Source organism: Thalia democratica, chromosome 6, assembly GCF_965202585.1.
Source record: "Thalia democratica chromosome 6, ktThaDemo2.hap1.1, whole genome shotgun sequence".
In the NCBI taxonomy this organism is placed as follows: domain Eukaryota; kingdom Metazoa; phylum Chordata; class Thaliacea; order Salpida; family Salpidae; genus Thalia; species Thalia democratica.
Genome location: NC_139170.1, coordinates 37,604,408 through 37,621,210, shown reverse-complemented (window position 1 = coordinate 37,621,210; position 16,803 = coordinate 37,604,408). Strand labels below are relative to the sequence as shown.

Below are 16,803 nucleotides of genomic sequence, written 5' to 3'. Positions count from 1 at the left end.
TTTAAGTTAAAATTAAATACTTATGTAAAAATAAACAATATTCGCTTAATACTGAATTCAGGAATTTTCTTGCAACAATTTAATTTTATGTTTTAAACCATAAAAGTGGAAATAAAAGACACTAATCTATTTTTAAGATAAGAAATTATTGCTGCAAAAATTAAAAACTTTGTAAAATAGCTGAAATTACTGCTATAAAAGTAAAATTTTACTACAGATAACATAATTTTCATTATTTACTTTTTGCAACTAATTATGCTAGCACTATTCTGTACATTTAACTAGCAATAGATCACATAAACTTCAACAAGCTTATATTCATCTAGCAAACTTAAAAACCATTTGCTGTAAACAGTTTATAATTATTTCTGAAAAAATAATCTTGGTGTAAGTATTTTTGCTTGGCTAAAAATTTAAAAAGGTAGGCTAAAGACATATAAATGGTTGTTTTATAGCTTAGATTATTACATTCGGTTTTATTTTACGAACACGACTTCCAACAACACATAATGTTTAATATATCGATTTTGTAAGGGATATAATAACAAAAGTGCATAAATTACATAAATTGTTTACTAAAATATTAAACAAGACCAGTATTTCAAAACTTATTATTTTAAAAGTATTATTTTAAAACAAACAACTTAAGTAGTCTTGAATGATTTTTAAAAACTTACTTTTAAACATATAAACATTATACAACGGTTATTAATAAAGTGAATAAAGTTCAATTAAAATGAATATATGACAGATGAAGGCTAATAAAAGGTATATCGTGGTATAAATGTGGTGGTCAAAAAAGAAATTGTTAATTAAATTTTAGAACTTATACTCATAATTTTTGAAGCAATACACTATCAAAAGAAAAAAATGCATATTTAATGCACTTTACAAAAAAAAAGCAATTGGCAATTTTAAAGCACCTTTTAAAATAATTAAAAAAGATAAGTTCTAGAGATACCAAAAACATATTGAACAAAATTTTAATCGTAAAAAAACACAATCTAATAATAAGAGTAAACAATAATTTAATTTGTTGAGTCTTGATCTTTAAAATTGTTTTAGTACAAACTTGACTCGTAATTATCAAATCTACAGCTTTGCGGCTTCAAAAATACGTTAAAAAAAAATGCTTATTAAACCTTACTACGCCTTGCTTCTCTACGGTTTGGAAAAAGAACCTTGAAAACAAAACCTGTGTCTAAACGAAACAGGATCACGCAAAATATACATTTCAAAAAATAATAAACAGAAAATTTTGCTTAGTTAATCTTACTACGCCTTGCTACTCTACAGCTTTGAAAAAGGACCTTTGCGTCTAAACAGAACATGATCAGGCGATTTTCAGATTGAGGTCGTTGGTGGCGAAGTGTTGTAGCGCGGTCAGCATCTTTCCCCGCAACAACTCGTTTTGGCTGAACAAAACCACCAGCTTCACCCCGTCCTCCAGCTGGAACGAGTTGATGATGGTCAGCATCTTGTAGTACAGCTGCTCCCTGGTGTCATGTGGCAGCTGCTTTATGACGTCATAAAGAGGCTTCGCCTCGCCCATCTGTTTCGCCCCCAATGCTGAACCCACAGCTCCCCCTGGTGATGAAATTAATTATTTTTTAATATTTTTTCATTTAATTTATTATTTAGTTTTAGACATTAATGTTATAAGGTTGTTAAAAGTTTTTTGAAAATTAAATTTTTTATAGGTTTTCTAAAGACAAGTTTTTTGGTACATTTTTAGTAAAAATTTAAATTTTAAGTTAAGGGCGTAGGGAGGATAAAACACTTCTTATGTTTTACACAATTAGAAAAGCTATATGTTACTTTTTAAAGCTTGTTAAAATTCAAAGTAACTTTTGATATATAAGCGATCAAAGTTAGAGCCTTCAATAGGTTCTTAATGAGAGGCGCAAACTAAAAGGGCAAAAATAGACTATTTCACTAAAAATCTATCTCCCCCTTTAGTATTTGGGCAATTCTTAATTAACTTTTTCGAGTAAATTTTAATAAAATTTAAACAACTTGTAAAAGCAGACTTTTTCATTTAAAAAAAAATTAAAATAAGCAAAAAAAAAAAGATTTTATTTACATTTTGGTCATAAAATTCTTTAATGACTTTTTTTTTGGTCCGCTCCCTATAAGTTGTTTGTAATATTGAAAACTACACTTACTGAAAATTTGAATTAAATTGCTAAAAAAGAAGGAAATAAATTTTTAGTAAACTTTTCAAAATTCCAAAAAAGTTGGCCTTGAAAATTTTTGATTCCATACTGTTGTATCGGAATTCTTTTACAAAACTTGTTATGTCTCAAAAGTTAATTGAAATTTTTCCGTTATATGAAAAGTATCTTATGATTACATACTCTTAAGCTTTGCGCTAATGATGATTGTTGTAAAAAAAATGTTAGACCCCAATATGCCCTTAAAAAACTGTCCTAAATAATTTAACAACATTGAAATGATACTGTACAGCTACTTTAAGTTTGTATCTTAATATAAGAATTTCTTTTCTATATGATAGAATATTCGTATATAATCTAAATTTAATTATTTAAAATTCAAAATTTCTTTAAAAATCTAAGTTTTTTCCTCAAATTTTTCATATTACATGTTTTTCCAGGTTCTTTTACCTATATTAGCAAATTCCAGGTTTTTCTAGGATTCCAGGTTTTTTAATCACCCAGTTGTAAGTAAACATTTTCAAGTTAATAAAAGGGTTTCACATTTTTTTCAGTAAGTATCTAAAAAAGAAGTGTAGTAAAATTTTACTTTGTAAAAAACTAATACAGCTAAAACATTATACTAAACTTCGAGACACATGGACATTGTAATTTAAACCACTTCAAACACTATTGTATCTCAGTATTTATTTTGAAATATTTGAGCAGTTTAATAAGTTTTTGAACTTGCATATGAAAGAAAACAAAACAATTACACATAAGATATTTGATATCGTATAGTTATGTTCTACTGCACGTGTTAGATAGATATTATTACATAGTAAGCTTAAAATACTGAAAACAGTTTTAATTTTTTTTATGGTTTATAGTAAAAACATAGAAAAATTAAAGCTTTTATATTTATACCTAAAAATATTTAAAGTTTTTACAAGTAAGTTTTTATAAATATATTTAGAAATCTGTAGCTATACCTATTTTTTATCTAATTTACCAATTAGTGCTATATTTTTTATACAATATTTGTTTACTATTTCTTAAACATTATTGAATTTTTGTACATTTACAATAGACAAAATATAAACACATAATTTTATATACGTCTTAACCACAAAAAAAAAATTAAGTTGATTTTACAAACTAGGATTTTTTTATTGGTTGATTTGTTTGAGAAGTTCAAAATTTTTAACTTATTAAAATGTTTTTCTTGTAAAAGCATGTGGTGTACGACTCGATAACCGAAAGGTTCCTTCGTACACCAGGTCCTTAGACCAAACTTTTTGAGCACTTTTTGGTCATTCAATAAACAATAGCATAAAAAATCAACTAACTGCAAATTAAAAACTTAACTAGCTGTTTTTATAATTTAATACCTACACTAAAGAATAAAAATGTTTTAGAAATTGCTTTACAGCTTTCACAGCTTTTTTTAACAAACTGAATCTTTTACATTAGAGTGAATTTCGACTAAATTTAATTTAAGGAACAAAAAGAGACCAAAGCTTGTTTAATTATGATAATTGCAACCAGATGTTCGAATGTATACAAGAAACAACATATCAAAAATGACATATTTATCCTTTTTACACCTTATAAAAAACCATTCTCTCCACACCTTTATTACCACAATCACAAACCCCTAGTTTTCATATGCATAATATGGCTATTTCAACAACCAATGCATTTTTTAGCGTTAATATTTAGTATACTTGAAGTTAATCAGTACATCAACACAAATCAAACAATTAAGTAACTTTTAAACACTCAACCAACCAACAAACATGCCTAGAAACAAATAAGAGCAAGCTTCAATGAATAAATTTAACATTTTTATTTTGTACATTTAAGTCAAGCGATGTTTCATATTGGGCGAACTTTTTAGAATTTGAAAACTATTTGGTCAAACAGACTTACATATAATCAATCAGAACATTCAATTAACCAACAAAACACTTTAAACTAATTTAGTAAACCAATTCAAACAAACAATTAAGCTACCAATAAATTTATACCTAACGACAAACAGACCGTTATTTTATAAATTTGGTAGGCCTTTAAATTTTAAACTGAACAAATAGACTTTTTCGAAAAAAATACATCAGCACATATAACTTAAGCAACATTCTAAGCCCACACCTTTTGTTAAGCTTAAATAAACAATACATAATAAACATGCAACCAACCAACAAACAGTCCGGGTCCGCCGCCCAACAACCCGCCGACAAACGCCCCGCCTGCAGCGTACAACGAACCAATCAGCGACTTGTTGACGGTGACCTTTATCTCCTCCTGCTGCGAAATCGTCATCACCAGGTCCATGACGTCGTTCATGCTTGGCGCCATTTTTACGTTAAAAATTTGTAGTGACACTTTTAAATGTTATAAGTTATTTGGTCACTGTATGTACGGCGGTGACTTAAAGGTCAACAAGATTTTCAATTTTAATTGCTTCAAAAGTTATAGTTGGTACCTTATGTATTATATTTATTAAATATAACAGTAAGCTCAACAGAAATTTAATTAGAGTTTTTTGAAAGGAATGAATAACGTTTGAAAACACATATTTATTTCTAACATAGCACAGCTTAATTTTAAACAATAACTTTGAATTTATATAAGAGATGGCATAAAATAAAATAAATTGAAATCAAAATACAAAGTTAGTTTAAATAGAAGCTTTTTATAAGTTATGCGTAATTTGCTAGGAAAAAACTTTTGTGTAACATACAATAAGTTAAACGAATAAACATATCGATTGCCAAAATAAAAGCACAACTTATAAATAGGAATGATTTGCTTTTAAACTTAGTAATATAAAACCTTAACTTAACTTAATGTCATGTGATACATAAAACTAAGTAGTTAAACAAAATTCAAAAAAAGGCCAATCTTCACATAAAATTGTAAAAAGAAATGTAACATGGAAAATAAAACAGCTACCACAGTGAACTAAACTTGGAAGCTAGTAATCTAAAAAAGTATAATTAATGAGAACAGTAGTTATTTTATAAAATCGTGTAATAGGTAGCTTAGAAATCATGAAATTTTATAAAACAAAAAGATGTAACTTCTTCAACCTGTTTTAAAATATTACAAACAAAACTAAGTAAAACAAATAGCAAAACGAGTAGGCAAAATTTTTAAAACAATAAAGGTTAAAACAAGTACTATTAAATAAGGGTGTTTTATTTTAGCAAGATAAATAAGTCTAGAATTTTTTTAAATTGTATACTAAACACTGGAAAAAGTTATACAAAGTATGTTAAGAAACTAATACATTAAAGTTCTTCGCTCAAAAGCAACATATTTATTAAACAATCTTACGTTACAAATATATTGTACTGCAACTTAGGTTACAGAAAAATACACAAAACTATCTTTAGAACTTTAAAAACATTAACACAAGCATATTCAATATGTGTCTTTGCAAGAGTTTCCAACATGAAAAAACCCTAAAACAGAGAAACTAGTTCTGTTTGGGCTGGGCCGCCCTTCTCTTAAGCAAAACGCCGGGAACAATTGCGACGAATGCGATGCCGAGCATGCAGGCCAGAGTTTGGTAGGAGAACATGTCGTTGACAGACTTCAGTGTTACCAAGATGCTGCCTGTTGGAATGTTGATAGGTCTTGTACTTTTTACCATAAACTTTAATGTACAGTATTGTACTTAGAGATAGCTTTTAAGTAGATAATTGTAATACGAACATAAGTACTGTATAAAACGGAAACGGTTACTTATTAACCTATATGCTACTTAAATATTCTGACTTATTTGTTCTTAAAAATTATTTAAAAACTAAGTCAATTTTGTTCCTAGTTTTAGCTTAATATAGAATTTAAAAAAAAAGAATAGTGTTTAACAGTGATACATAAGATATTTAAAAGATATAAAAAAAGTATACATCATATCCTTGATCAAAAATAGATTTGCTCACAATTTTTGAAAAAAATTTGTAAATAATAAAATACTTAAGTGAAAATTATTTCTCCAACCAAATAAAGGTTACTTTAAAATGATAAAAACAAAATAAAAATATTCTTAGATAAAATATAATTCAAAAAATATTCTTACCAGTTTGCACACAAATAAAGTTGTAAGGCATCAATCCAAACAGCACAGATAAAAAGAAGGGAACAATTTTGATACCAATGACTGGAAATGTTACATTCATCAGCCTGCAATTAGAATATTTATACCAATTTAATTGCGTGTGATACCTGTCTTTCATAAACTTTTTAAAGTGGTAAACAAATTTGAGTTAACAGGAGAATGTTCCATTGTAAAGGAAAAATTCATGCTCAAGTCTAAATTAAGTTCAAATACTTAGTTAACTGATGTATGGTTAAAAATCACAAGAAAAACTTGAACTTTTTTTCATTTATTTTTTACGTAGAAAAAAATCCACACAAACCAGTTGGGAGTCATGGGGAACAGCCTGGCGCTCAGCAGAAAAAAGAACAGGTTGTCCTCATTCTCCCGCACCCTCTGCTCAACACTCAACAGTTTGGACGGGAAGAAGTGCTTCAGTATGCTCCTGCCGAATATTTTTGACAGGAGGTAACACAGGGTGGCGCCGCACGCTGTCAGCAGAGAGCAGATGGGGAAGGCCACCTTTACACCGAACAGCGCACCTCCCAACAAGTTCCTGTGAAAATATATATTATAAGTTTTATAAATTTTATTATAAGTTAAGAATTTGTTCCTGACAAAAAATGGTGTGTAATTTGTTTGTGTACTGCTTTATTGTTTTAAACAAAAACATATTATTTTGTAACCAACATTTTTTCAAGGAATAAAATAAAACAAAAGCTTAACAACACTAGTGAGAATAAGATGATGAAACTGTAATCATTTACAAGCTTTTTTACTTAAATTGCTCAGTTTAATACAGACGTAAACACTTTTTTTTTTCTTATAATAGTACTTTTAAAACTAATTAACAGATCAACACAGTACATTAAATTTTCCCAACCAACAATACTAACAAAACTTTTGACATAATACATCCTGGAATACAATGAAAAAAAAAAAAGTTTTTTAGACAGTTCTTAATTCAACTTAGATAAACTTTTAGAATTTCTTTTAGATAGTTATTTAATCCGTTTAAATTTTGACTGTTATGTTAACTTAACACAAATTAGATTTTGAAATCTTCAGCGACTTTGAGTTTTAATGTTTTGTTGACTCTTGGCTTAAAACCACAATTTTAGACAATTCTTAATTTCATTTAGATAAATTTCAAGGTATAAATATTTTATTATCATTATTTTTTTAAAGAAAAGGTATAAATATTTTATTATTATTTTTTTTTTTAAAGAAAAGCTCTGGATTCAGTTTTTTTTTTTATTTGACTCATTATATTAATATTAATTCAATCCTTTTTTTAAAAACTAGTACCAATTTTACCTAAATATACTCTGATATGCTTGAATTTTCGAATATGCAACATTTTTGTTTTTGTTTATATTCTTCACGCATGAATAAGTTTTTAAACAACAGTATAATTAACTAACATTGTCATATGCAGTTTCATATTTTATTTTTGCTTGAAAAGGTCGCAATCTCTTGCCACCGAAACCGGTCGCGAATAAAATATAAAATTTGCATAAATCTATCTAATTGACATAATACACCAAAATATTAACACTAACATGAACACTGAACCGGGTATGGCGAAGGTCTGCTTGTACAAGTAAGCCGAGCAGAACAGCACGAGCAACAGTGACATGTGAGAGTTCTTCACCTCATCAAGTTCACTCGACAGCTGCTTCAGCTGCTCCAAGTTGCCGGGGAAGGTGATCTTCACCCCTGCCTGCCCCTTGAACAACGTTGTCAGGTAGACGAGCCACCCCGTTGCCATGGAGAATACAAGTAGTAGTCCGAATATGTTCTTAGCAACCCTCAAAAACGCCATTTTAACACAGATACACTTAGTTACAATACAATCTGTTTGTGTGGTTTTTTTTAGCATAAATTTTGTTTGTTTTAATTGGTGTATACTAGCATAAAAAGTCGATAAAAATATTTTGAAACTTTACAAGTAAAAAATATGAGCGCTTAAAAGAATCAACTCTCAATAAGTTCCTTAAATTTAATTTGTGAAACTTCAAAATAAAATAAATTTCTATGAAAAATGAATAAATTGAATTTTAAAAGGGAAAATATTCAAACATGCATACTTCTTTAGTTTTTTACATTGTTATAGTTTGAACCAAAAGTTAAATATCTGAAATAATTTCAAACTTTACACTTTTAAACTAAATTTAAACATACAAAAAAAGTTTAAATATACAAACAGCTTATCTTTTTATAAAAAAACTATTTATATACCCTTTACTTCAACTGTGCACTAAATTTAAAAAATATATTTATCAAAATGTATAATATCCTAATTGTAAACAATATCTGGATTTAAGACAAGAGCTTTTTTACAGTTACATTTTTAAAAACTTAACAAATATGATTGAGTAGGGATGTCATGCTACCAAAAAATCTACAAGCATTTCAAAACAAATTTAAAATTTTAAAAAAAGCTCTTGGGTTTTCCTACCAGGTTTTGGAATATACTAACATTTTATAATTTAAAGTTAAAGAGAATAAAATATTTTTTTTTTTTAAATCTTTAAAAAAAGTTCTACTTGAAAAAATTTTTTAGTATGCAATTTAATTGGAACTGCCTACTACTGAAAATTTAATATTTCTTTTACTTAGACCAAATGATGAAAGTAAAGAATGTGGTCAGTTAATAATTTGAAATGTTTTAATAAATCCACAATGATGCTTTAATATATATTTCTTTGTTTATAACTGACCGCGTTTATTCTTTACTTTCACCATTTGGTCAAGTTAAAAAGTTATTAAATTTTCAGTTACAGATTTAAAAGTATGTTGATAATGATAATGTTATTGTTAAACTAATTATTGCCAACTATCAACATTTTTCAGACTCTTTGTCTTTAAGTATTGTAAGCTTAAAAATTTGAAATGTTTTGAAAAATCCACAATGATGCTGTAAAAAAATATTCCTTTCATTATAAGCTTACAATACTTAAAGACAATGAGTCTGAAAAATGTTGATAGTTGGAAATAACTAGTTTAACAATAACATTATCATTACTTTTTTACTTATAAAGGTTAACAAATAAGCATTACAAAAGTTCCTATTACAAAAGTGAAAATATTCTATTTCATTATAGTATTCAGATATACTAATAAACTATTTTTTTAATTAGTTTTTTTAGTCATTATTTACTTTTTAAACTAAGCTTTTATATTTAAATAAGTGTCTCAAAATTTTTATAAAATATTTTAAAGTCTTTAAATTTTTTTTTTTTTATTTCAAACACTATCAAGGCACCCAGGAATCAACATTTTGTGATTCTTCCACCCCACTCTTCTTCTCCTTCTCCTTTTCTTTCTGCTCCTTCATTCTCTTCGCATCCTCACTGAACTTCATCACCTTCTTGCTGTTCACCTCCTCCCTGTCCACCTCCCTGCTGGTGGTGTGATTCCTGTTCAGGTTGCTATGGAGTTCTAACATTGTGGGAGGAGTTTCTCTGGTGAAGCGCAGCCAAGAATCCCATTCATTTGGTACTTGTGACCTGTGGAATGGTTGCATTTTTTTAGCTTAAAGTTTTGTTATTATAGGTTACAAAATTCTTTCATAACAAGTTGTATAACTTTTCAGAACTTCTTTTTCAACAATAAGCAAAAAAATATTTTTTCATGTTTTTTATTGATACCACTTTTCTAAATATTGCAAGGGACATTACCAAGAAATTTGAGGTTCTAATCTTAAAAACTCCTAAAAGGAGATAGATTTTTATTGACTTTTATTTCATTCATAACTTAGAAGTTTCCTCCCATAAGGAGCCTACTGTACTCTCCAACTTTTACCGACTATTTCTTAAAAACTAGTTTGAACATTAAAAAGTAGCACGTGGCTTAGTTAAAACAGCACAAAATATAACAGAACTGAGAATAACTAACTAGCTTATGACATTAAAACAATTAATTCTTTATTAAAACCTTCAAAAAAATGTTTAACAATATGCTTATTTTTTAATAATAAATCTAAAAACAGGTCCTAAATGGCAAAATCATTAGGAATGCTTATAAATTGATTAAATATCACATGTGCTTTTAAATTGTTTAAAACACTTCCTAATTATTTTTTTAATTACATAGAAAATAGTAACAGGCATTTATTTTAACTGTGTGATGTATAAAAATACAAATAAAATATCTAAACCAAGTACACTAAAAGAAGTAAGCAAAACCTAGCATATTATTTTTTGTTACTAAACCCTTAAAAGAAATAAATAATAATCTATTTGAACAAAATAAATTACTTTATCATAATATAGTCTTAAGTTGTATTACATAAATAGAAGTAATTATACAACCTTAAAATACTTAAGTATTTAAAACCGATACTATATTGAATGAAATGTTAAAAAGTCAAATAAAAAAAAAACAGCATTTACTAGCTTTTGTATCAAGTTAAAGAGTTTATGTTTTTAAAGCAACTTAATTTGAGAGAGAATAAATATATGTATTTAATGATTCATTTAGTTAAATTATGTATTATATATTTCAAAATAACTTATGAATATTAATTCTGGAGCAAGTAACAGTTATTAAGGATTAAAAAAATTATTTACTTTATATAAATATTATTATTACCTGTAAACTATTTTATCATTTGCATTAATACTATCTTGAAACTCCACTAATCTTTTAGGCTTGTCAACACTGGTCATTCCAAGTGCATACTTTTGAACTGGTATTTCGTAATATTTGTTACCAGACAGATCCTTACCAGCATAAACTCTGCTTGGCTTCAGTTTGAGAAAGTTTGTTACCAAGTTTCTGAAATTCATAGTAAAATACGTTTAATTAAATCTGTAAACAAATATTATAGTTGCATACAAAATTTATGAGCTAATTTTTAAATATTTTTTAATATTAATTAGAATAAATGCTGATGTTATGTTTTGAATATGTTTTTAGATATTTATTTAGTTTAAACTATTTACTCAAAAACAGTTTTCAAGCTATGAAAAAAGCCAAAAAAAATAATTTACTTGAAGTTCACAGAAGTGTAGCTAAAATTTACACACCTTTATTTAATAATATGTAAACATTGCTCTAAAATAAACTTTTAATTATAATTTTACACAATGGTAGCGCTTTGATCTTAAATATATTTTTTGAAATATTATTCAGTATAATTACAAACAGTGATAAATTTTAACTTTTTACTGAAATTAAAAATATTATTTATAAACAAACTATAGCATGTAAGACATAAAAAAAATTGATAAAAACAAAACATGCCTAGTTTTAAAACCTTGAATTGCACTTTTTAAGGAAATATTATATTTTTTTTTAATCTGTATTTTTATTTTTGGCCTAGGTCAAATAACAGGCATACTAAGAAAGTAACAAAACTTTTATTTAGATTTTTTTTTCTGAAATTGCATCAAATTAGATCTTGAACAATTTTGATTCATTTTGAACAGTTTTAATCTCATGAGAAGCTTAAATTTGACTTGAAAAAATTTAACTTGTTTTTGTAAAAACATACTTATAGAAATCTAAGAATACTTATTTAGAAAATATAAAAACTAGCTATTTTTATGCTTGTCTAAAACATTTTGTTTATATTAAGAATAAATTATTTTATCAAAAAAGCAAGTTCTTAGTTATCTTTAAACACATAGGAGATTTAAGACAAAAATAAGCTTAATAAGATACTAAAAGACTTGTTATATTATAATCAGCAAAAAGATTTATACTAAGATATTTTAAAAAACAGAATTAATTAAAAACTTAAAATGTTTTTAGACCAAAATTTAAATTATAAACCTTAATGTTATATTATAAGTTAAATTAGTATTGTAGAACATACTAATTTGGTGCAGTTTGTTAAGTAAATGTTTAAGAATTTTCTAATATAATAAAAACAACTTTATAAACTAAATTATTTTGCTATTGCAGTAGTCTGCATTTTTTAGATTGCATACAAAAAAAAAAACAAAAACAGCAGCTTCAGCATAGGGTTAGTTTAGATTAAAAAAAAAAATAAAAATTCAAATCTTAGCAGTTGATGTAGATGTAAACATTTATATTTATGTTTTTTTACACTACAATAATTAAAGTATAAAAACTTTTTAATTAAGTAATTTCATCACATAAAAGTCATTAACGGTTTTTATTTTAATTCGCCACTTGTATGGTATTTTAACACAAGAAAAAACTTTTTTAAAGATGTTGGATTATTACCATATTTTTTTTATAATTTTTACTTTTAAAATCTTTTCAATAACTTTAAATTAAATAGCTAAACAACTTAATGAAAAAAATGAAAATATTAGATCTCTCAAATGTCAGTTTACTTTTAAAGGGTATTTAATACAATTTGTTCTAAATGTACTTAGGCTTTGCTTCTGTTTACTTTAGTTAAGGAAATTAAATTACATTTTTAAAATACATTTCTCAGTTGAAATTAAATAAATTTAAATGTATTTATCTTTACAAATGAAAAAAAATAGCATAAAGTTTTTAAATTATGGTAAAGTTTTTTAAAAAACAGCCTTTGAACTGTATTTAAAAAAGACTAAAACTTATAATCAATTTACAATACCAAAACGTATACTTTTTGTTAAATACCTTTAATTTACAACTACATTTACAAGCTGTTATAAAATACATCTACAAGCTATTATTTAATTGAAATATAACTTCAAACTGGCTATGTACAAAACAACTTTTCAAGTAGAAAAAAAGCAAAGAGCTAAATAAAATCATAAACTCTATTATCTTTTGCTAAAATCAGGGTTGCTAAATGATTTTGACAAATTTTCTCCACAATATTAAAAGTACACATTTTTTAGTCTATTTTCAGTTTTAAGTTAAGTTTAAGATGAAAAACTTTGTTAAATAGTATAAAAACATTGAAAAGATACCATTAAGCTACTTTAAATGTAATTTAAAACAAAAATTTTGTAGACAAACAAATTTAATCAATAGGATAAATTTTTTGTGCCAAATCAGAATTTTGCTACTTAAGATGTTACAATTGTTAAAAAATCCAGGTTTTTTTAGTGAATTTTGTTCAAAATTCTAACTTTTTTTCAAAACTTCTTAAGTTACAGGTTTTTTAGCCTAAATTGTCAAATTCCAGGTTATTCCAAGTTTTTTAGCAACCCTGTACAATGGAAGTTTTACTATTTAGGTTGAAAATTTATTAAAATATAATCATAGGCTACCTAAAAAATTACAAATTCAGAATGTATATTACAAAAGTCAATTTTTACTAAGTTTACTTATACCAGTTCAGTGAAATTTGGATACATTAGAAAGAAAACAGATAAGATTTTTAATTTAATTTTTGAAATTGCTTTCAAAGCATGGCCTACAGGGCAGATCTTGCTAACCAATAAAAATTTCTGGCCCACAAATTAACTATTAGGTTATAAAAAGGTATGCAAAATAAAATTGAGCCTTTTATAGCATTTAAGTTACAATGCACTCCAATTGTAATTACCAATTTAAGTAGACAGTAGTGTTAATTTGTAATGAAATTTGTAATGATTACTTCATTACAATTTAACAGATCCCAAGTAACAACTAAACATTTAAAAGTCTATTTTATTAATAAGCAAACATACTTATTAAAAAATAAATTCAAAGTGTTAAAAAACACACATATTTACAACTAAAAATTAATATATGCTTTCTCATTTAATGTTTGAGGGCATAGGAGGGTTCAACTTTTTTTTTTTTAATTAACATTTTCTATTATATGAATGTTTAAATATGAACTACAAGATGTGTATCATTTAAGCAACCAACATAAACAAAAATTGATCAACTTAAGTAAAACCTACGTGACTTAAACTTTAAATTTTCATGAAAAAATCATTTTATAATGATCTACAAAGATCAAAGAATAACGTAAAAACTTCTTTAATCTTTGATGTCGTTTTGAATTTTTCTTAGAAACGTTTTAACATTTAAACTAAAACTTGTCCAAAAAGGATTAACCTGGTAACCAAAATTGAGCAATCTTAAATTAGCAATTTATATTATATGGATCTATTTATATTTTGAAGATATATAATTGTATAAAATAAAATTTTGTTAAAATTCGTTCAAAAAAATATCGGATTTGAACCTGTGACCTTCTGATAACTATCAACAATAAATACTGATCAACAATTGTAAGACAATATTTATTATTTGCAATAGTTATACTTAATTTACATTCAAAAAAATATCTTAGAAGACTGTTAAAAGTTATCAACTTTAAATCATAAATTGTTTACTATTTAAATTTTAATATCATTATTTTTTGAATGTCTTTTATTGTGTGTATAAATTATATTTACTGGAGTAAAGCAACTCTGGTCAACCTCAAGTCCTCTCAATGTATTCAGCAACAACTTACAAACTTTCAAATTAAACACCTCATTAAATTTCAGGATACCAGTTTTCAAAAACAAGTAAAATCTGCAAACTATGACCAAACTGAAAAAAAAAACTATTACACTCCTATAGCCTATTGTAGTGTTTAAATTTCTGATGATGTTAATTATGAAAAAATAAAAACGTTTTTCTAGTAGTGTTTGGGTTTGTTAATCAGTAAATTCATTGCTATTGAATTAGTTAATTAAGAATGATATTTGTTATGCTTTGCTTGCATTAGTGGATGACAAAAACTTTGGACAGAACAATTTTCATGCACTTTAGGTAATTTCCCATAACATTACAGAAAGTAAAACTATATCTTTTTTGACTCTACTCTGATCTATAAAAAAATATTAAAAACACAACTTTTAAGCTAAAATAATTCTTTTTGAGTTATCTAATTGAGTCTAAAGTAATTAAATAATTCAGATTAAATTGGCATATCTATTTTTACTAGAAGATTTTTTGATTCAACTTGATAGTGTAAGACTTTCAGAATGTATATTAGGGTGTATCTGTTGCTCCATCCAACATTAGAATTTCGCGTAGTCCATTTTTGTAGGTGGAATATCACAAAAATAGTAAAAAAAAAACTCTTTTAACTTTTACCACGTTCACGCTATTTACATTTTTCTGGAAACAAACCCTATGTAAATTGTATGGGACCCTAAAACTTCCACCTTTGATTTTTTGGCTTAAATTTTTTCTACATGCACCAATCATCACAAAAACATAATCTACACATTTTCAGACAATTTAAAAAATTTCAATTGTGGTATTTTTGTAATATTTGTATTTTTTTATTATTTTTCGTTACTTTTAAGTTGTTTTGGAAGAAACCAAGAAATTCCTCCAAGAAACTTTCTTCAAACTGTATTATTACACCTATAATAAATTTTTGAGATGATTGCTACATGTAAAAAAATTCAGCTAAAACTCGGAGGTAAAAATTTTAAAGTCCCATACAATTTATATAGGAGTTTTAAAAAAAAAAACGTAAATAGGGTGACGGTATAACATCAAAATCTTCCTGCGTTCAAAATCCACTGATTTTTATTTATAATTACTTTATTTATTAATTTAAATAAAGATCAGTAAGCGGTTCTCGAGTTTGACTGGGTGGATTTTGAACGTGTCCCAACGTGATGGTGGTAAATACTAGAAAGCAATTTTTTTTGTATTGTTTATTTATGTGTATTGCCACACAGAAAAAGCTAAACTAAGCTCTTCTACCAAATCTTTATTTTTTAGGGGCAACAGATGCAACCTAATGTATATAACATTCAGCTAGTTAATTAAGTGTTTATTAAAAAAATACTTTTTAAAAATAAAACATTAAAGAAAATCTGAATAAAACCTATTTAGACTTAATCTAACTATAAAAAAATTAATAAACTAAAACCAAATAAGCAAATCAGCTTAACGTTAACTAAATTAATTTTACTTAGATTTAGTTTTAGTTTCATAATCGTTTCACAAACTAAAAACACAGCACAGCACTTATTATATGAATTTTTCAAATCTTAAGCATTTTTAAGTTAAAAAATCTAATGATAATATATGAGTCAAGCTAAGTTTAGTCATGCTAATTTTATTTTACAACTTTATTCAAAAGCTAAAATACAATGGATTTTAGTTTATAAGTGTTTTGATTTTCGTATAGTGAAAAGGTTTACTAATAACAAAAAACCATTATTTAAATAATACTGAAAAAATCTTTATATTTAAAAATGTTATTGTATTTACATTTAAAGTCCATTTAATTTTTAAATAAAGTGTTATTGCAAAATTTTTAATAAGATGACGAACTTTGGATTATATAAAAAATCTATCATAAACATAATAAAACTTTTTCAGAATGAGATAGATTTTTTTCATTAGAACATATTAAAATCAAACACAATATTTTAGATATTTTTATACTATTTAAGAATTTTTTTTAACTTAAATTCATTTTTATAAAAAAGAACGACAAAAAGAAGTATACTTTTAAAAACCTGAAAGAAGTTAAGAAAACCTTAAAAAAGTTTTTGAAAACTTTAGGCAACACTAAGTATATTAAAAAAGATACAAGAAATTTAAAATAAATGTCACTGAAACTGGTAGTTTAAAAAGAATTTTTTATTTGTTTTCACTTTTGTATTAATAAACACAACA

The 16,803-nt window shown here is 25.8% G+C and overlaps 3 protein-coding genes across 3 annotated transcripts; all 3 read right to left on the bottom strand.

Annotated features, from left to right (window-relative positions):
• Positions 1-784: 784 nt before the first annotated feature.
• Positions 785-4,593, bottom strand: LOC145838597 (protein C19orf12 homolog). Its single transcript, XM_082946216.1, has 2 exons — positions 4,355-4,593; positions 785-1,587 (listed from the first exon to the last, which is right to left on the bottom strand). The coding sequence occupies exons 1-2, from the start codon at positions 4,512-4,514 to the stop codon at positions 1,334-1,336; spliced, it is 414 nt and encodes a 137-aa protein (XP_082802342.1). The 5' UTR covers positions 4,515-4,593; the 3' UTR covers positions 785-1,333.
• A 593-nt stretch (positions 4,594-5,186) lies between these two features.
• LOC145838380 (transmembrane protein 41A-like) lies at positions 5,187-8,114 on the bottom strand. The gene is made up of 4 exons (XM_082945960.1): positions 7,824-8,114; positions 6,584-6,817; positions 6,244-6,347; positions 5,187-5,777 (listed from the first exon to the last, which is right to left on the bottom strand). The coding sequence occupies exons 1-4, from the start codon at positions 8,084-8,086 to the stop codon at positions 5,638-5,640; spliced, it is 741 nt and encodes a 246-aa protein (XP_082802086.1). The 5' UTR covers positions 8,087-8,114; the 3' UTR covers positions 5,187-5,637.
• Positions 8,115-9,349: 1,235 nt separating this feature from the next.
• On the bottom strand, positions 9,350-11,066 carry LOC145838565 (NADH dehydrogenase [ubiquinone] 1 alpha subcomplex assembly factor 2-like). The gene is made up of 2 exons (XM_082946183.1): positions 10,858-11,066; positions 9,350-9,773 (listed from the first exon to the last, which is right to left on the bottom strand). The coding sequence occupies exons 1-2, from the start codon at positions 11,052-11,054 to the stop codon at positions 9,521-9,523; spliced, it is 450 nt and encodes a 149-aa protein (XP_082802309.1). The 5' UTR covers positions 11,055-11,066; the 3' UTR covers positions 9,350-9,520.
• Between the last annotated feature and the right edge of the window lie 5,737 nt (positions 11,067-16,803).